This window comes from Mytilus galloprovincialis, chromosome 8 (assembly GCF_965363235.1).
Source record: "Mytilus galloprovincialis chromosome 8, xbMytGall1.hap1.1, whole genome shotgun sequence".
Lineage (NCBI taxonomy): Eukaryota > Metazoa > Mollusca > Bivalvia > Mytilida > Mytilidae > Mytilus > Mytilus galloprovincialis.
The window spans coordinates 34,244,703-34,267,418 of NC_134845.1; the positions used below are offsets into that span (position 1 = coordinate 34,244,703).

Consider the following 22,716-nt stretch of genomic DNA (forward strand, 5'->3'; position numbering starts at 1 on the left):
AATCATTTAAGTGAATTATCGCATAGAGCATCGAGAATTGAAATGATATTAATTGTACGATTGTAATCTCTAAAGGTTTCAAAACGTGCGATTAAACAAATTACAACCCTCTCGCTTTACTATTTTTCAATTAACAGTTTTTGCTTTAGACACGACTTGTCCGTGAATTACGGATTATCTAAAGTTCTTTTGCGTTTTCCGTTATTAAGACAGGCCTTGAAGTCATAAAACTTTCGAGTCTGTTTTTTGTACTCGTACTCCAAAATTGACCAACCAACATGTCGGAATTCATGTTTCGAGCATGCTTGTTGTGCTCTGAGCACTGAGCAAAGTTTTTTGTCTTCAAACCTAGCCATGTTGTTGGCTTTCATTCAGTTATAGTCGGTCTGTCACTGTGTTCTGTGTAATTGTCTCCGTCTGATATTAGGACACCCAACAACAAATTCGTTCGATAACATTAAGTAATAGTCGGTGTGTTCTGTGTTATTCTGTTATTAGGTTAAAAGGTCACAGCCTCATTCGTTTAACAAAATTCAGTGGAAATCGTTCTGTTACTACGTGTTTTTCTGGCCGTCAGTAATATTACATTGTAGCTTGTGTAATCCGAGGGGATCACAACAAAATGTCGAATTAAGCAGGGTGTCGAAATACTAAGGCATTTTCTTCAAGGATAGGCATATTTTGATACCATGAAAATGTGCCGGTTAAAGCAGGATGTTGGAATACTCAGATGTCGGATTAGGCAGTTACACTGTACTTTTATATTGACCCTTAATTCAATTTAAAACTTTCCCAGAGAGAATGAAGTAGACGATAGCAACACTTGGTCACTGTATGGCCTCCAACAATGAGAAAAAAAACTCACGTCAAGCTATATAAGTTTCCGAAATGACAAATGAAATACAATTCAAACACGGAAAATAATTGCCTGATTTGTATGAACGAAAACCAAATACAGCAGCAAACAGCAACCACTAAATTCCAAGTTCATGACTTGGGACAGGCACATATAAACTTTGGCTGGTTAAACGTGTTTACAGGAGCCCAACCTTCCTCGTAACCTGGAATAGTGATGTAACAGCACAACATTGGAACAAACTTAATAATAATCAGTTGAAAAATGTTTAATATTCTGACATGTGACTCGGACTTCTCTTAAACTGAGTTTTACTGTGCGTATTGTTGTGTGTTTGTTTTTCTACATTGGCTAGAGGTATGGGGGGTGAAATCTCAAAAAGACTGTTTAACCCGCCGTAATTTTGCAACTTCAAAAAACGACTACATGTAGTTCAAGTTTTTTATATGGATTGTTACCATACATATTTTATGCGATACGATACTAATAAAAAGAGGAACAAATTTTGGTTGAAATACTTCAAATAGTAAATTAGTTTTTATTCAAAATCCAAATAAAAATAATTCCATATTGAAAATGTATGTTTTATTTGTCAATTAACATTACGGAAAGAAATTTCAGCTCAATATTGTGGAAGAAAACAACTTTTAGTTTTCATTAAATTTAAGAGTTTTGTTTCCATAACCATGTAAACTAGACATAAACTAGACGGAAACTCATGTGTCATTTGTTATTAGTTGTTGCACTTGACATGTAACAATTTAACATTGTTAGTATAATCGGAAGTAGGACATAGAAACAAGGATATCTCATCACAATACATCAATAATTAATAACCATTGTTTAAACATACAACAACTATTGCATTATCTTAAGATATTATGCAACAACGTAGATTTTTTTACGCTGCGTATTACTATGAGTTTGATATACTAACCATCATAAGAAACACAAAATTTCAATACAATGGTTAGACTATTTGGACCATTAGTATTATAAAATTTTATTTTCCAATGCATCTCGTTCAGTTACCACAATATCACAAAGAGAAAAGAAAAGTGCATCGGCATATTAATGAAAGACACTCATATAGTTCCACTTTATAAAGTAAGAAAATGTTGTATAAATAAAGACAACAGTAGTATACCGCTGTTCGAAACTCATAAATCGATTGATAAAAAACAAATCCGGGTTACAAACTAAAACTGAGGGAAAGGCATCAAATATAAGAAAAGAACAACGACACAACAGAAATGTAACACACACAGAAACGAACTATAATTATATATAACAATGGTTATTTTCCTGACTTGGTACAGGATATTTTAAGAAAATAAATGGTGGGTTGAAACTGGTTTTGTGGCATGCCCATCCTCCCGCTTTTATGGCAATGTTAAATATAACATTAAAATGACAACATTACATGACAGGCCTACAATACAAATAAATAGGAGAACATATAGGACAGAACAACATATAACTGCCAATAAAATAACCCACCACAGAGACCAAATGATTTAGAAAGTAACAAATATAGGTCACCGTACGGCGATCAACAGTGAGTAAAACCTATACCTCATAGTCAACTTTAAAAGGCTATGAACTATCAAATGTAAATCTATTCAAACGAGAAAAGTAACGGCCTGATTTTAAAAAAATTTAATGAACGAAATACAATTTTTTCATACAGCAACTAACGACAACACTTACAAAATTAATGTACCAAATTACAGACCGGATATGGAAGAGTATGTAGATATACCTAAAATAGAAAATAAACTAAGTACAGATCTGAAAGTACTCTCAGTTCCTGACAGCTAGTCCAAAGGCAATAACTAATCAAAACAGATCCTGAGACTTAATTTGCATATTCTCTGTGTTTAAGCTATCGTAATTATTTTCTTTCCGTTAAAAAATATAAAAATAGTCACATGAGAATAAGCATCTTTTAATCATTTAGTTCTGAAATGTTTTTTGCAAGACTATTATGCGTCTTTAAATGACGCTGGTTTATCATACGAAAATGGTGATGTTGACTGTTGTTAAAGTTTTTAACTCCAACAAATAATTTTATTCTTTTCTGTATCGGTTCGTTTTTATTTTCCTAATGGTTAAATTCGCCCATTATTTAGAAATGCGAAAACTATCGGACATTGTATTCTATTTAAAAGGTGTAATAAAATTACTTACAGAGTCCAAAATGATATGATGCTTCTTTTCTGTAGGTAAAAACATTCTTTCTAAACTTGTTTATCTTTATTGTACCAATTGCAACTTTATTAGTTTGTTTGTCTTTTTTCTTTGTTAGCCATGGCATTGTCAGTTTGTTTTCGATCTTTGAGTTTGATTTTTCTTTCGCCCCTCTTTTATTATTGTGCCAAACTGAAAAAAATGCAAATCAATTTTCAATTACAAAGTTGGCTGAATAATTCACTTTATACCAAAACATTTATAGCTAATTGTCAATTTGACTTTTAAATTAAAATTTAACTTTGCCTGAATTGACATTTTGATAGCGAAGAATGGATAAAAGATTACTTTTATAATGAATTTTGAGAATACATGCAATTGCTTTAATGAGAAAAAATAGATGGATTACAAGAATGGGATGATTAAGTTACACATTCAAAATAAATATCATATTATCTAGCATAGAACATAACGGTGACATAATAATTTTATCAAAGTCAATTTTATTTCGATTAAAAAGCAAGACTGTATGACAAAATCCAGAATAACAATTTTCAGAAAGATGCAGCTAAATGTATTTGATAGCTGCTTCCGTTCTGCATGTCAAACTAAAACTGAAAACAATTCTACGTCAATGTTTCTTTCCTTACGTGTTGCTTCAAAGACGCATGAGTAGAACTGATTAGTTATATTGAAAGGGGATTTTAAAGCTTGCAGCATTGTTGATCAACAGAAAATATCATCTCTTGAAGTAACATTTTGACAATGGAGATTCGTTGTAGTTTATTTGATCAGTAGTTGTTAAAATGGATAATAGGCGCCATTTGTACGCATAGATGCGATAAGTTGTGTTTCTAGTCGTGAGTTAATTCGACAGTCCCAAAGGCAATACAGTGTCATTCTATTAAGTCTAAAATGAATAAAACATGAGTTCTAGACATTAAAGGAGAAAATTAAGACCCGACTTATATCATACGGTTATTAAAGAACATTTTCCTGCGATTAGGTTCCTAATGATGCTCGTTTATCATGATAAGTCGTTATTAGACAAGTGGCTGTACTGTTATTGACCAAAACATCCTTCCGGACTAAGTGTGTATAGATTTTAAATCTAATATTACTTTTCTTTTCGTGTGGTTTATAAATCATTATCAACTATTATAGTTATCTCACGTATGTCCATGTTCGGTACAGATTTTTATAAATAAAGAATCTTTGTCGACTCGAAGATCTATGGTATCAATATCCAGAACCCAATGATTATATATATATATATATATATATATATATATATATATATATATATATATATATACGGTCTCGGTGGACTCATGATGGTCTCGTGATAGCATGCGCGGATCCATTTCAGAAAGTCGTGGGTTCGATTTCCGGTCAGATCAAATCAAAGCTTTATACAATTGATAATTGCTGCTTTTCCGCCAGCACATAGCAATAAGGAGTCGGAGAAAATACGGGTTGACTCAGAGTCAGATTAATGTGTCCTTGTAGGGTGGAATATCGTTTGGACTTCTGCATTGTGAATTTCGTGTAGAGTGACGGTAATGTACAACACATGGTTCGTAGTTATATCGCGTTATTGGTTTTGCTCATTGTTGAAGGCTGTTCGATAACCTATAAAATTATGTTCACTTCTACGTTATTTTGGTCTCTGGTTTGAGATTTGCCTAATTGGCAAACATACCAAATCTTCTTGTCTCTATTTAGAAACAGCCCTTCGTAATGCATTACAGACTTAATCAACCTGTTCCTGTGAGGTTTTGTGTAATTATTAGCGATGCTATTTCAGTCGACAAAAAAGTAACTTCTGGCAGCACCATAATTGACGACATGTTTTAATGAGATCATTATGATCGTATGTTAACTACCATGAACATGATAAAGGAAAGAAGAAAAAACGTAATATTGACATCTGATATACTTTAAACATTTTGGAATCGATGATGAAGGCACAAACAGGAAAAAGTGTCATGAATATTGTCATTTTATTTGATATTTTTTTAATGCAATGATTGGTATCAAGAACATTAACAAATATGAACAAATTCCTTTCTTTTTTTCCAGAATAACTGTCTATAGTTATAAAATCACTGTCTTCTAAAAATAGCAAAACTAGTAAATGAAATTATGAATTAATATGCTGTACTCTTTTTTTTTTTTCTCTTATTTTGTTTTTTATGCATTTTACCATTTTACTACCAAATTATCACCAACAAGGCGTGTTTTTGTAATACATAGCGACACTACACTTATTGAATAGTAACATAAACCTATTGTTTCCAATGAAACACTATAAACTTGTTTTTATTTATGATTTCTAGAACTCAGATGAACATACTACGGATTTTACATCATAGATTACTTTTTGATATATACATAACCTTTTCGTTTTCATTGAAATTACTAGGTAATCTATTTTTGATTAAAAAATGCTACTTTATATTGTCACAAAGTTTAACTTCAATCTAATCTTGTATTCCCAAGCAAGCTTTTGCTGACGTAGCACAATTCTATAAATATTTTGAAATACAGTTTAATGTCGACAGCAAAAATAGCAGTCATAAAATCTAAGATTGGTTGTCAGTAGCACTTATTATATAAGAGCTCAATAATTTAATGAACTTTATTTACAAGCGTATCTTTAAAGTAACGGATGGAGTGGTTATCATTTAAAAATTAGTCTTATATGCCAAATTTATTTCTTCGAATTAACAGTTTTATACCATACCAAATAAATTGACATTCCTATCGTGCTATTCAAATTATGCAACATTGGAGTGAAACCGAAATCATTCCATGTATAATTATTGACGATATAAATAAATTTGTTCCGGTTGCTTATTTGGAATTCTCGCGTTTCGTATTCAGTTATAAGTCCTTAGAGCCGATTATATTAATATACAAGATATATGTTAGTACACTGAAATACGTATCTAGTAGAATTATCATTCTCGTTTAAAAGTAGCTTATCAATAGCTTATTGTGACCACAAACGAATCAAACGAACAGCGCTTTTCTGCCACGATAAATTATTTCAATTAGAAAGCTACACAGTAAAGTAACTACGGTTCCATTTAATGACTTTAATTCCAGTGAGTTCAGTAAAAAAGATTGTGATACGATTTAAGACATGTTAAACAAAAAATAACGTTAATGGGTTATGTGAGCAACATACAAAATACTAGTAGGTTTAATAATCAAAGGTTTTCAAAACTCGCTCTAGCATATTTTTCTTAATCGTTTGAAGGACAAAGCTTGACAATATCTATGATACCAAACTTCTTCCCTGTTTGCTTCGCTAAAAAGTACGATTACCAGCAAATTGCTACATACTATATAAAGTTACTAAATGTACAATAACGTTAATGTGACTTTATCTTTAACTATTTCACAATTTGTATATCGTTTCATTTATAAAAGTAATTCAGCTTTCTAAGTTACTTCTGAACTTCATACATGAACATTTATCTGAAATATCTTTATTTCAGTATGCACATCGATGTCGAATGGTGTGTTTGCGTTATTTGGTACGAAATCTTACCGTTCGCAAGATATCCTGACGTCATACTCTGACAAATTCCATATGCCATATATTACAATCAGCTCTATTTTGGAAAGCATGCAAGGGAAGTATGAAGTCCACATGAAGCCACCATTAACACGTATCTTGCGAGATTTGATCTTTGCCAAAAAGTGGAAGAACATGTTCTATGTTTATGATTCCGATGCAGGTAAGCATACTAGTTTTGTTAGTATTGGTATTGTTTACTTGGCGCATTTAAAGTATTAGTGTATGCTCGTTTTGGGAGTATTTGGGAGTTAAAATCGAAAAAAAAACAGTTCGACCGTCCTTCACGACGTTCGGTTCTGAAATTTACGTGCCATCGTTGTTGTTGTTGTTGTTGTTTGTTGCTTGTTGTTTGTTTGTTTGTTTGTTTGTTTGTTTGTTTGTTTGTTGTTGTTGTTGTTGCTGCTGCTCTGTATCTTTCCTCCACTGTCTGAAGAACTGAGGAGTTGAGTATAGAAATAATTTCCGTCATTGAAAGTCTGCCTGGCAAAATTAGATTGTATTTCGTATCAGATACGATAAATATTTTTTTATACACCGAAACACTGTGTGATACACATTCCCTTGACGCTATCAGCAATTTAACAACAGATTTTTAATTTTTACACGTCAAGAGCTTTTCCTTCCAATTCAACATTAAAAGGGTGCGGGGATTACTTCAGTTTTCGATTAAAATGGGTACCGAAGTGCTGTTGGAATGTGACCCACCCCCATCCATATATTAATGCATAAAATGTTCACCTAACTCGTAAATGAGGGGGATGGGGGGGGGGGGGGGGGTCTGAGGACGGAAATACCATAAATCAGGTGCCAATCTATGATTTAATGTTAGTGGAAGGGGGTGCAAAAATATTGATCTGCGGAGCGGAGCATGTTTCGAAATATATTTTGGGTAAATGATTAGCAAATTAACAAAAACAAATTACGTGTCGTCATCATTTCAGCTTTGTCTGTACGTATAATGGTCTGCATAGCAAAAAGTATACCGTAAAGGATAGTGGATTACTTCGGGTTTCAGTTAAAAATGAGTAAAAAGGAAGTGAAGCTGGAATGTGACCCCAATTCATATATTAATGCATACAGTTTTAATACAACTCATATATAGGGTTGTTCTGAGCACGAAAACACCTGAAATCGGTCCGAGACCACAATTAATTTGTAGTGCATTTCTTTTAGAACATAAATGAAAATTAAAAAAATCCCACCTGCGCTTTCTCAATGAAATTTTTACAGTGTGTTGTACTACTTTTGGGACAAATTATATCAAAATTATAGAAAACTTCATCGGCTCTAACTCAAAATATGGACAATTTTATGTTAAGGGTGTCTTGAAATCTTTTGACAGCTTCCGAAGTGCTAATTTTTAACCTTTTGCAGCTGGATCAAATCACTACTTTCCTTTAAAATTCTGGAAACAAATCTTTTTACAATGTAATTTCACCCCCATACTTCCAATTTGAGGCATTAAACATATATCTTCAAATTATGAACCAAAATATATTTCGAAAGTATTTTTTAGTAAAGTATTATTCTTGTCAAGTGAATAATCGACCCCATGGCAATAAATCACGCTTACTTCTGATACGGATGAGGAAACATAATCACAGGTAACACCATACCATATGATAATCCTTCAATGGAATGGTTTTCTTTTCTACTTGATGACATTTTGTGATATAAAAAACACAATGAATTTTAAAGCAATCGTGTAAATTACAGGAAGTTTTATATCTTTACCTCTGTTTCATAATTGACTTGGCATGTAAAAGTTTGTAATGTTTTAGTTTTGAGTGTGTTGTACCACGTTATTTATTGGTTTCGTCGTAATGTCATGCTCTAGTCCTATTTCTTATGCAATTTAAGGTTAAAATTCTCATCCACATAATTCACGTTTTATTGGTGTATGAATAGACTACCGTTAACAGACATTCATGTTTGGGGATACTTTACCAGCTATATAGAAAAATATAAATACATAAATAAGATTTTATAAGATTTTTTAATTGGATCTACAGCTTCATGTATGGGAATGATTCATTATTGCAGTACTTATACTATTGCAAGTAGGGAATATTAATGAAATATGATGCTTACGTCTTCTCTCGAACGATTATTCCTTTCTAGTTATTTCCTCAAGTATCCATCTAAAAATTGGCATCTGCATCTTTTATAGATCTAATTAAAAAAACAGATTCGACTAGACTGCCAAATTAACCAACTTTAACACACCCTAAAAAATCATAAATCATTATTCTGTATTGAACATGGCCTTGTTGTCCATGAATCAATAAAAAATAAAAATAACAAGTTTTCGGGTCAAATAAGTTTAAGAGTAAAAAGATCATATTGTGGGTATTTAGATTATAATTTATCTTTGATGCTTCTCCAAACGTAATTTGGCTATTTCCCATGCATACAACACACATTTTTTTTTTTTTTTTTTTAACTGACGCCGTCGGTAACTATTTCGGTTCGTGACCTGTTTTTAAAGGACGATTAACTATGGTTATGATATGCATGGTGCCAGTGCTATACATATATCTTATAGACAACGTAATTTCAGCCGAGTTAACTGTTTCTTCCTTTCTTTCTCAATATATATATGTCACAGACTATAACAAATCAGTACAATTTTTGTTATCAACTATTGTAACATGGCGGGTGTCACATGTGGAACCAAATCAAAAGTCATTTGGAGGAGCTACCACTGAAACAAAAGTCATTCGGAGATCTTGAATACGGACGAGTTGTTATTTTATGATATTTTTTCGCTCTTCGTCATGGAAAGAGTTAGTATTTTCCTTTAAAACCTGCAGATGCAGTTTTGTCAGTGGTTGTAAAATTTAAAAACACATTTTTGATTGTCAATGCTTTTTCGAATATTAACTCTGAAACATACATGTACTTCTCACGTTATTTTCATATCAAAGAATGTTATATAAATTGACTTCTACATTTGTACTTGATACAAAACTATTTCTTGGAAAGAGTAATAATATTTCAACATTAACAGTATCTTGTCAGTCTAATTAAGGAGAATGTTTTGTCAAATGAATACTAGTTTTTTTAATCTTTTATAATTATAATTTCCTTTGACAATTACACATTCGCAATCCTCAAAACGAATGGCGCTATCTTTCTATTCTTTTCTGTTTCTTTAAGATTGAACTTCGAGTCATTTTTTTTTTTTTTTTTATAAAAACTGAAACTCAATAAAAATCATTCGAAAATTAAAAAGAAAAAAATCCCCTCTAATCATTTCTGAAATCTTTCAGGTCGCGTCGTAGTTGACATTTTTAACAGACTTGGTAGTTCTTATGGACAATAATTATTTCAGAACAGTTCTTGCTCTTAAACAATCTTTTATCTTTGTAATTATACACTTCCCTCGTTTACCCTCCATTTCTGATCTCTTAATAATGCAATTAAGCAACTTGTCGTTGCGAGGAGATTGTGTAGAAACAAAATACTTTTCTAGTGTCGTTCCTTGACAATCCTAAGACTATTAAGTTTCTTTAATAATCCGTGGGATCATTCTGACAAAACGTCAGACTTTTCCTAATAAAACCTAATACATCTTCTATAAACCTGATGTTGTCTTTAATTAAGGTGTCCCTTTCTTAAAAGATATCATGCTGAAACCCTATTATTTCAGACCAAATCGATGTGTCACTTAAATGTTTAGGTAAATACAATAATATGAAGCAGAACTAAAGCTTTCTAAAAACCATTCTATTGTGAAGTCTTCCATTTACTGTAATTTGAACGAGATTAATTCGTCCGGGAAAATGTCACAATATATTGGTTCTGTAATGACTTCCACATAAGACGATTAAACAAAATAAATGTGTAAAGAGGAGACCAAACATTCTAAAGATTTAGTTTTATTTAGAATCCATTGCGTATTATACAAAGAAAATTTGCTGCGGAAATTGTGATAATCATTCTCGATGAGATCATGCGGTGTGAAACCATTCTCAATGCTAAGTTAACTTCAGATAAGTGAGATAACGACTGCTAACAAATTGAAAATTAACGACTTCAAACTTGTCATTTGTTTCCTCCATGTTAAAGTTTTACGGTTTAATTGTATAGTTGTTGTATAGCAAACCATAAAATTTCTTGTATTTTCATTTCTGGTTAAAAGCAGGAAATTCCAAATTCATTGAAGCTTACATGAGTCTATTCCCAAAGGACAAGATTAAAACAGATATTAAACATCCTACAGAGATTAGAATGAAACACATGTGAAAAGTACGAATTGTAATAGGTTATCGAGCATTTAGTGTTTTATTTGCTTTCAATGTTTGAGCAAAGCTATCTTGGCTTTTATAACTTCTAATCAAAATTATTTTCTATTGTAAACTTTAAGCCCTTCAACCAAATCAATTTTATAGAAATCAATTAAAGCATTGCTTCAATTGCACGTATATTAACTTCGACTCAATCAGAGTAATTGCCCAAAACGAACAATGTAACATTACGTTGACTAATATAGTGTAACGCTATTTTTATGGCAAGTACAGCTACACATTGTGATTGCCTTTTCGTTGCCTAAGGAAATCGGTATGCAACTATCAAAATGACAGAATTCATCATTAAATAATACAATTATTATAAACTAGGAAATTACTCCCTTCAAGTCTGTCAATCAATCAAAATGTATAAAAAGTCATATGATCTTAATTCAAAACCCATAAAAAAATATTGGCATTTATTTGGTGTTTCAAAATAGACACCTAATTCATTAGAAAATATATATACCGATAGTTATTAAATTTTCAATCACGATTTATTCTATTGTTGAATTCAATACCATCTTTCTCAGTGCAGTATATTCGTTTGTTTTACAAAAACAATCAACGAGTTCAATACGTCGAAACCCTTTCTTTAATTCGTCTTTCAAATCATTATTATAATCATGAGAAAGTATCAAGGGAGTGTAAATGTTTTATAAAACTCTCTGGTTTAGATAAATCTGTTTGTTCGGTTTTATTTGTCTAGGTATACTAGTATTTAAGTTATAAAATAGCATATTATAGTAATTCACGTCATCTGTACTATTTATGTCTGACTTATATACAACGTATGTGCTAAGCTATTTCGATACCATTTTTGTAGCATTTAGTTATAGAAAATGCTCCTTTGTCTACTGACTTCCACAATAGGAACCTGACCTGCCCTATTTAAATGTAAAATAAGAAATCCCGGAATAATTACCGAAGAGACAACTACATGTATTCAGCTGCTGAGACTATAGTACGTGGATATAGACAACACATTACTATACTAAATGCACATGTTTCAATCTCAGTTCACGTTACTGATTAAACGTACTTTTAACTAATACAGTTATAGTATTCTCATTTGGAAAAGGTTATTATCAAAAGTCAAATCTCGCGGAATTGTATGAGGACATAAAGACTTATTTCATTGCATATGAAATACATGACTTTTTAGCTCACCTGGCCCAAAGGGCCAAGTGAGCTTTTCCCATCACTTTGCGTCCGGAGTCCGTCGTCCGTCGTCGTCCGTCGTCGTCCTGCGTCGTTAACTTTTACAAAAATCTTCTCCTCTGAAACTACTGGGCCAAATTAAACCAAACTTGGCCACAATCATCATTGGGGTATTTAGTTTTAAAAATGTGTCCGGTGATCCGGCCAACTAACCAAGATGGCCGCCACGTCTAAAAATAGAACATAGGGGTAAAATGCAGTTTTTGGCTTATAACTCAAAAACCAAAGCATTTAGAGCAAATCTGACAGGGGGGTAAAATTGTTTATCAGGTCAAGATCTATCTTCCCTGAAATTTTCAGATGAATCGGACAACCCGTTGTTGGGTTGCTGCCCCTAAATTGGTAATTTAAACGACATTTTACTGTTTTTGGTTATTATCTTGAATATTATTAAGATAGAGATAAACTTTAAACAGCAATAATGGTCAGCAAAGTAAGATTTACAAATGAGTCAACATGACCGAAATGGTCAGTTGACCTCTTTAGGAGTTATTGCCCTTTATAGTCAATTTTTAACCATTTTTCGTAAATCTTAGTAATCTTTTACAAAAATCTTCTCCTCTGAAACTACTGGGCCAAATTAATCCAAACTTGGCCACAATCATCATTGGTGTATCTAGTTTAAAAAATGTGTGGCGTGACCCTGCCAACCAACCAAGATGGCCGCCATGGCTAAAAATAGAACATAGGGGTAAAATGTAGATTTTGGCTTATAACTCCAAAACCAAAGCATTTAGAGCAAATCTGATATGGGGTAAAATAATCTATTAGGTCAGGATCTATCTGCCCTGAAATTTTCAGACAAATCGGACAACCTGTTGTTGGGTTGCTGCCCCTGAATTAGTAATTTTAAGGAAATTTTGCAGTTTTTGCTTATTATCTTGAATATTATTATAGATAGAGATAAACTGTAAACAGCAATAATGTTCAGCAAAGTAAGATCTACAAATAAGTCTACATGACCAAAATTGTCAGTTGACCCATTAAGGAGTTATTGCCCTTTACAGTCAATTTTTAACCATTTTTCTAAAATTTTAGTATTCTTTTAGAAAATCTTCTCCTCTGAAACTACTGGGCCAAATTTAACCAAACTTGGCCACAATCATCATTTGGGTATCTAGTTTTAAAAATGTGTGGCGTGACCCTGCCAACCAACCAAGATGGCCGCCATGGCTAAAAATAGTACATAGGGGCGAAATGTAGATTTTGGCTTATATCTCTGAAACCAAAGCATTTAGAACAAATCTGACAGGGGATAAATTGTTTATCAGGTCAAGATCTATCTGCCCTGAAATTTTCAGACAAAACAGACAACCTGTTGTTGGGTTGCTGCCCCAGAACTAGTAATTTTAAGGAAATTTTGCAGTTTTTGGTTATTATCTTGAATATTATAATAGATAGCGATAAACTGTAAACAGCAATAATGTTCAGCAAGGTAAGATCTACAAATAAGTCAACATGAGCAAAATTGTCAGTTGATCCATTAAGGAGTTATTGCCCTTTATAGTAATTTTTTAACAATTTTCATGAATTTTTGTAAGTTTTTAGAATATATTTTCCACTGTAATTACTTGGCCAAGTTCATTATAGATAGAGATAATTATAGCAAGTAGAATTTCCAGTAAAGTAAGATCTACAAACACATCATGATCATCAAAACACAATTTGGTCATGAATTTATCTGTGTCCATTGTTTAATATGCACATAGACCAAGGTGAGCGACACAGGCTCTTGAGAGCCTCTAGTTTATATGTTGTTATTGGCTTTGAACTACATGTAGCTGTCATTATATATGCTGGTAATCTAAGATCTATACTAAGTGTCTTCGTTTTGTTGTGATGATGTACTATAATACCTTGTAACGTCTGATCTGTGTTTTGGTAACTTGTGTGTCTGCTTTGTATTGACCTGATGATTTAAGTCCTCTTCGTCTGAGTTTTATTGTTTGTTGAGCTTTTGCATCACTATCCCTGGTATGGAGAGCGTTGGGCGTTCACAAACATGTATAATCCCGACAAATTATGTATGTGCCTGCCCCAAGTCGGGGGCCTCTTATTTAATGGTTGTCATATGTTCATGTTTCATTTCATTCTTTCGTAAATTGGTGTGGCATATATTAGGTTGTTAGTTTTATCAATCGAATTAATTGAGTCATTTTTTTTTTTTATGTCGGTGCCTTTTATAGCCAATTGTACTCTATGTTTTCTTTTAATTGTTGAAGGTCGCAAGGTTACCTATAATTTCATCTATAAACATCCTTTGAACTCTGTTGGATAGTTGTCTCATTAGTAATCATTAAACGTTTTTTTCTTCTTTGTGTATCCTGAAAAGTTTAGGGATAAAGAAAAGTATTAATATGTGGAATTCTACCATGGCTAGCTTTAGTCTATCTAATGCCTGAGAGTTGGCGTCAGTTTGACTGCGTGTGGTGTATAAATATGTAGATGTGTCCGGTCAGATGGGTAGTTAAATTCTATTCTCATGCAGCATATAAGCAGCGGTCTCGAAAATTAAAAACTCTTAAGACTTGTAACAATGATGGGTTTATATGTGGTTTGTGGCAAGGCAAACGTTTTGCCTTATTGAATATACATTTATTTAAAAATGCCAGTCTGCATGTCTAACCTTTACAACTATATAGAACTACTAACCTGTTAGATAGATTGTTAAGTGTTTCGTGGCCGAAAAATATACGTAAAATTGTTGCCATGTACTTGATGCTTAGCAAAAATGAATGGAATCACAAACGTTATGCAGCCGATACGGGATTCCGGAATAACAGAACGACAAGTTATGTGGTATAAAGGTATAACACAGTGGGGATAGTCGTGTCTCCATAATAATCATCATCGTCAGGTACACATAAAACTATATCTGGAGAATGTCGAATGCAGTAAGGTATTCGGCCCATAATTAGCCAATATACAACAAGCAAAATTATTTACATTTTTATCAAGGATTGTAAGCAGGAGGGGTCTAAGAGTTCTTACTATGAAAAATTGCAATAGCTTTTGGGAATAGATTACCTTCATAAGATGTCGTCAAAACTTTAAGTTCTTGAATGCTTTAAGTTCTTCAATGCTTTAAGTTCTTCAATGCTCTTCAACTTCAAACTTTATTTGATCTTTTAACTTTTTATTCGAGCGTCACTGATGCGTCTTATAAAGACGAAGCCCGCATATGATGTACACAATTGTAATCCTACACAGCTACTTTTGCATAGGTATTATTTCTGTACCAAAAATCTGAAGTACTGGATATCTACTTTAATATTCAGTACTATTTTGTTTCTTTAAAATTATTGTAATATTTAGGTACCTTTACAGTACTTGATTTGTACTTGAAATTTAGGTACTACAGAATTTTTGGTACACGGTTACATTTTCAGCATTTTGAAAGTTTGCCTTTTTCAAATCTCATAAAGATATGATATTCCAACATGGAATACTGTGATCATTGTTGGTATTATTTTTGTACAAATATTTTAAGTACAAATCAAGTACTGGAAAATACAAAGACCTAAATTTTACAATAATTTTAAAGTAAAGAAATAATACTAAATATTAAAAGTAAATTTCCGGTACTACAGATTTTAAGTACAGAAATAGTACCTATGCAAAAGTAGCTGTGTAGTACATTGCATTTATGATAATATGCGTTTATTTCGTACTTATCATAACATTTTTATATTAACAATGATTATTAGATTCACACATATCATTTTAGGAGCGGAAGTATAATAAATAAATGGCCTACTAAAAACATATTTTCCCTCATCCTCTTTTCATGAAACACAACCAGATCGCAATACAACACTGATAGACAAAAAATATAAACAGCGGTACAAATATAAACAGCGGTACAAGTTCTTGGTACAAAAATTGCAATATCACGTCAAAAGTAAGATTTAGTCCTTAGACTAATTCACACCGAAACAGTAATTATAGACAAATCCTATTTCCATTTTTTCGCTAGAAACGCATTTTCAAATATTCAGTTAATTATAAACTATTAATATATATATTTGAAGGATTAATGCGTTATCAAGAATTAAGAGAACTACTCTTACAGAACAATACTGACCATGCTGTTTACATAAAAATACGACGAATACAGAACATAAAACAAGCACATGACGACCTCAAATCTCTAGATTCACAAGAATTAAGGTCTACAACAAAACAGATTTTAATTGATCTGGAGTCTGAGGAATCATATGCTGTAATTCTGCAGCAGGTATGTAGCTATAAATAAAGTGTGTGACCATTTTTTTTTTTTCTTTTTTTTTTTTTTTCTTTCTGAACAATAGTTGATTTATTTTAGCGATTTAAGAATGTTATTGTGTCTTGCATCAGTCAACCTTTGATTGTACGAGCTTTAGATCATCATAAGTCAAAACCATTCAGTAATGAACAATATCTGTAATGATAACATTGTGATCAGTTACTCTGGGTTTTTTTTTGTGTGTATTGATTAATTTGGGCATACATTCTTTTGGGTCTTGAGTTGAAATGAATACTTCATCAAGACATCGTCGTTGCATCAAAGGGGATAAATCACTAAATTTAATGTACATTTGACAGCACTATTATCAAAAAAGAAGCAAAATAATGTATCTTCTTGAATATATCTTGACGTTAAATAATTCACGTGTGTAAGGGAAATAAACTGTAGAACTGTGTAGTGCGCACAATAACATATACGTACAAACACTTGTGAGTCTTATTAAAATGAAAATAATACTGGATACATGTGTTTTGCCATAGCGCTTTTTTGAATAATAAAAACTTTCAAATAAAAAAAAAAAGAGAAGTCATGAATACATATAACAAGATACGACTCCCAATCCAAGTCAGAATTTGTAAAAAGTAAACCATTTTAGTGTAATTAAACTTGGTGTCCACTTTTTCTTATGCTTGATTACACGATACAAGAAAATATGTTAATTAGACGTCAAGGAAATGGCTAAATGGATAGCAAATATTAGTATTTGGGGAACATAATGATATAACAGTCAAGAGAACACGACTCGAGATGCGATGCATGGGTTTATGTGTGGAATAAATACGAGAACACGACTCGAGATGCGATGCATGGGTTCATGTGTGCAATAAATACCTTATAACTATACATGGTAAATACATTTAAATACAACCAAAGAATGATCTTAATTAGATATAAGAAGATGTGGTATGAGTGCAAATGAGACAACTCTCCATACAAGTCACAATTTGTAAAAGCAAACCATTATTATATTTCTTAAGTTGATATGTGAAAATGATGATTTGAATATGTTTACTTCTCTTTATATCACTGTTGTTGTTTCTTGTAGATACGAGAAGTTGGAATGAATAAACAAAACTATTCATACATTTTAGCAACGCAGGTAAGAGAGACATCTAAAATTGTAAATTAAGCCAGATGAATTGACAGTAAAACACCAGTCATAGAACTACGTTTAATAAACAAACACTATATTGTATTATAATACATGCATGTTGGAAATACATTATTTCACAAAACAATTGATACACTGATACACGATGAACGTTTTGACAAATAAAAATCAGGACTTGTAACATAAACGCTCATAATACATTTACATGATTTATGCAATGCTTACAATGCCAAGCGGCACACTCATTTCATTATTAAATACATCCAACAAAAACACATTACAATTACCTAAAAAAATTATAAGGATTGCTTGTTGTTTGGTTGCCTTACGTTCAGTTGCAAATATTTCATGTATGATGCTTAGGGTAGGTACTGTATTAGTTGTCTACAGAGATAAACAGCAGAATATCTCGAATGCCGCTGAAAAATAAGGTATACTATATAGGGACAGAGATTTAGCCTTGCAACGGACTCCTCAAAATGATTGTTGCAAGAGTTCTTGCCGTACGAAATGCGTGGTACACTCTCTACAAGAGACATAGGGTTTTACGTCCTCAGTCTGACTGGACGTGGTTATGTATTTATACATCCCGCACACAAAAACACATGGTTTTACATGCTGATGACATAAACCAACCAATATAGAAAAATTCAAATCGTAATTTAAAGAGAAAACAATTGCTTCATTCTACAAAATTTCCTTGATTTTAAAACAATCTTTTGTTTTTTCAGTCTTGTTTTAGACACGAAAAGAAAAAACTAACACCACAAGCATCACAAGCGTTTTTAGTTTGTTCAGGTTGTCAAACACTCTTTAGAGTAATTATACCTTCTTCTTCTTTAAACCTGAATATCTTATTTATAATAGAAAGTGAAGCAAGATTAAAAAAAAACGAATTACTTTAAACCGTGCGTGTGGCAATCATTTCATAATGTTAATTTGTATTTACCAAACAATATGATATAATCAATTCCTTCATTTATCTTAACCATTAGGATAATTTAGGTCTTCAATTAAAATGTTATTGGTAATCTAAAAATGATTATTTTACACTTTTGAATTAAAAATCCTTTATTGACGAATAATTAAATTCTGCAATATTTACATGTATTATGAGTCGGTCATGTATATTAGATTAAACGTTTTGCAAAATATTGGTCCCGTCTTAGGGCAAATAAAATAGAATTTGTGGTTCAAGTTACATAAAAAAAAGTTAAGGTAGGTAGGTAGGTTTTTTATATATTTTTTTAACACTGAGTCTATGAAAGCTACGTTCTGACTTTAGCAGTGCTGAATTAAACATGACAAACAACTGTTAAGGGTAGGCTCAATATTATTAAGACTGAAAAGTAGGGTAGATAGGCAGGGGTCGAATTTAAGCTTTTTAGTGTACTGGCCAGCCGGACCAGTGGACTTTAGATCTACTCGTCCGGCTCAAAATTTACTGGTCCTGCAAAAATGAAATTCATTTGATAACCACTAAAAGATATGACAGATGTTTAGTTTTATTTTTCTCAGCTGCTTTCCTCTTCTTTATTCCAAAAATAGCACTCCAATACCCTAAAAATAATTTCTCAGGTTTATTTTTTTTTTAAAACAAACCGAGATACAGATGCAATCATTGATTTTAACGAAAAATTTCAACTGGTCCGCCGGACCACCCGCTGACAAAATCTACTGGTCCGACACAAATTCTACTGGTCTCGGACCACCGGACCAGCGCCAATTTCGACCCATGTAGATAGGGTAACTGGAACAACACTGTCATGTATTTTATTTGGTCTTATACAAATGAAATTTTAAATATTCCCATCCTTTGTCCTTGGATACGTATGGATAGTTGTCCCACACCCACGGTGGGTATGGTTGTCCTGCGAGAGAACGTTCTGTGCTGGTGATTTGGTCCTGTCATGTGCTGGTGGGTCCTGATTCTGTGCTGGTGGGTTTGTTTACATTGTATCAGAACGGCAATAAAACGACTGTTTTGTTGCTTAATTTTTCTCTGATGTGTCATAAGTACCACGCAAAGTATATTACAACAATATTATATTGCAAAAGTCGTGCAAGTTCGTTAAATGGAATTGTCCTGACGCTGTGCTGGTGATAAGAAAAACGGTCCTGGTTCTGTGCTCCTATGTCCTGGTTCTGTGCCTTTATATTTTTGTTAAAAGTGGCATATATTCAAGATCATTGATGCTGTACTGTTATTGACTAATTGATTGTTGTCTGCTTTCTTGAAATTGACTTGTGAATCTGTTTACTGTTATTATGAGAGAAAAAATACCCCTATTTTTTTAATTTTTTTTTTAAATTAACTGTAATCTTATTTATTGGCCTGTTAATGGAACCCTTCTTGCCCCCTTTTAAGATAAGAAAATATGTTTACGATTTTCGGGATTACGATCATTTTGCAAGATCACCAAAATACGTTGTAATTTATACAATACTTATATAAAGTAGATGATGTGGTATGTTTGTTGTCAATGGACAAATTTCCATAAGAAACCAAAGGAAGTATGTGTTAACAACCATACATCATCGTACGACCTTCAACAATAACCCATAAAATAAAAATGTAAAAAGTTTTGCATAAAAATGGAGAGCAAAAATATAGAACAAAGGACTTTCTGAGCGTTTGAATCATATGTCTTTAGCAGCTTAAAACACAATTGTTTGTGAACAATTTAGTGCTGACTATAAGAATGACAATAGTATTGCGGGTTTGTTTGTTTGGGTTGTTTTTTTTTTGGGGGAGGGGGGGGATTTGTTAGAGCGAGGTTACAGTGAAAGTTTTAAGCTTGGAATAGTTTCCCGTAAGATTTAAAAGTTGTATTTTAAAAGAAAAATGTATCTTATAGCTATTAAGAATCACTTACTGTATCTGTAAGATTTTTTCAACATAATTTTTTTGTCTGAACGGTTTATATCAGGTATTTTTTTTCGAAAGTTCGATAGAACACTACAAAAAAAATCACTATTTTATGAAAGGGCAGACTAGAATATGTCAGAGAATGAAGACGAGATAACCTAGAGAACACTAACAAAACTAAGATTTCTTAGCTTTTTCATTTCAAAATTCCAAAATAAATAAATATTTTTGATAAAGAATTACGGGGGAGGAAGTGAACAATGTGTCCTTCTTTTCTATATTTAAATATTTTTATGAATACAAATCAAATGTGTAATAATAATAGTTACAGCCGATTCCATTGAGTATGTAGGCAAAGGTAATATCTTTGGTTAGCTTGCTTGTTAGCTAAACCGTGAAGTCATTGTTAGGTAAGGTATACTACCCTCGAAGTAGCCTGGTCCTACAGACAGAAAGATGTGTCATTTGTCGGACTAGTCGACTCTTAAAGTAGGGTAGTTAACATAACCTAACAATGACTTTTCTGTTCAGCAAGCAAGATAACCAAAGATATTCCCTTTGTCTACACACTCATTGAAATCGGCTTTTATATTGCAAAAGTTCAAGCAATTAGGACAAAACTTACCGAGTAAAAAAAATTCAAAAGGCCAATGTCTATCTACCTTGCACATTTCAGAAAATTCAGATCAGATAACGAAACTGGGTCCAGCAACATTTATTAGCAATTTAAGATTGCTATCTGATATTGGACGAAAGATGTTGCCCTTTTATGTAATTATGTAATACAAGTTTACGATCATTTGAAAACACATATTAAACAGCCAAATGGATGCACAAGAGCTAAAATAGGAGTCATAGATCTTATTGACAACAATTATCTGCCCAATTTTATTGATTTTGTAACATTTGTTTCAAATATGACCAACTTCTTATCCAAAATCACCAGCACCGTATCAGGACCCACCAGCACAATGACAGGACCCACCAGCACAGTATCAGGACATGAATAAATTGAGAAAATGATAAATTTTAATAAATTGCAATGTTTTTTCACAAAATAGTTTTGTCGTGTTGATTGTGGTATAGAAAGCGGACTCTATGAGCATTTTTGTTTTATTTTTTCAGTTCTAGATTTTCTGAAAATGAGCATTTTTGTGTTACGCTTACTGAAACAGTTTAGAGGGTCAACTTTTTAATGGTTTACATATGAACCCATAAGAAACAAAATTGAAAAAAATCCAACTGTTTTCTTCCATTTTTTATGAGTGAAAACGTCAAAAATTATCATTTTCGTCTTTGTTTACATTTTTTCATTGATCACCAGCACCCGTCAGGACCGAATCACCAGCACAGAACGTTCTCTCGCAGGACAACCATACCCACCGTGACACCAATCCTTACCACATTCCCCTTTATCATTAATAATATGACTAAAATTTAAAGGAGGTGGGAGGGGGAGAAGTAAACGTCAAGACGACAGCAACCAATCGACAAAAGTAACCATGCAATATCTTGAGATCAGCAAACAATCTGCAACAATAGAGACAGTTGCTTGTGAAATATATTAAGATCTAAAGCGTCGGATCGTATATCAGTTGTGAATAAATTAAAAGAAACAAATATCTGACATTAAAACCATAATGATTTGTTAATGAAAAAATAACAATTTGTAAATTTCGTGCATCCGAAACACTTTGCTGAATTGCACATCAAATATATCATCTGTGATATTTATTAGGACATTGTGAGTCTGCCAGTAGAAAAGTTTCGCCATGGTGGTGTAAAGATCACAGGATTTCAGCTGGTAGATTATTCAACATACAAAGTACATCGGTTTATAGGGCAATGGAAAACACTATCAACATCTTTGTGGCCCGGAGCAGGGGGTAACAGAATAAGTGTAAGTAGCATTGATAAAAATTCTCTGAGACTGTAGTGGAGATACAAAAAGAGAGGCGAAAGATACCAGAGGGACAGTCAAACTCATAGATCGAAAATAAACTGACAACGACATGGCAGAAATGAAAAAGACAAACAAACAAATAATAGTACACAAAAAAAAAAAAAAACATAGAAAACTAAATACTGAGCAACACGAAACAAAAACTAGGGGTAATCTCAGGTGTTCTGGAAGGGTAAGCAGATTTCTCTCCACATGTGGCACCTGTCGTGTTGCTCATGTTATTACAAAGCCGGTAAATAGTCTTATTCGGTAGGTCACATTCATGAAAAGATATTGGTTTTATACTAAACAAATAATTCCGAACGATCACATAAATTTTCCCTTAAACCAATTCATA

At 32.5% G+C, this 22,716-nt stretch overlaps 1 protein-coding gene across 1 annotated transcript in view; it reads left to right on the forward strand.

Annotated features, from left to right (window-relative positions):
- LOC143085626 (glutamate receptor 2-like) overlaps positions 1–22,716 on the forward strand; it is a 50,757-nt gene that overhangs the window by 7,798 nt on the left and 20,243 nt on the right. Inside the window, exons 3-6 of the mRNA XM_076262087.1 lie at positions 6,553–6,795; positions 16,180–16,385; positions 17,482–17,535; positions 22,155–22,316. Of these exons, the coding sequence (XP_076118202.1) occupies positions 6,553–6,795; positions 16,180–16,385; positions 17,482–17,535; positions 22,155–22,316 (665 nt within the window). The remainder of the gene's footprint in view (positions 1–6,552; positions 6,796–16,179; positions 16,386–17,481; positions 17,536–22,154; positions 22,317–22,716) is intronic.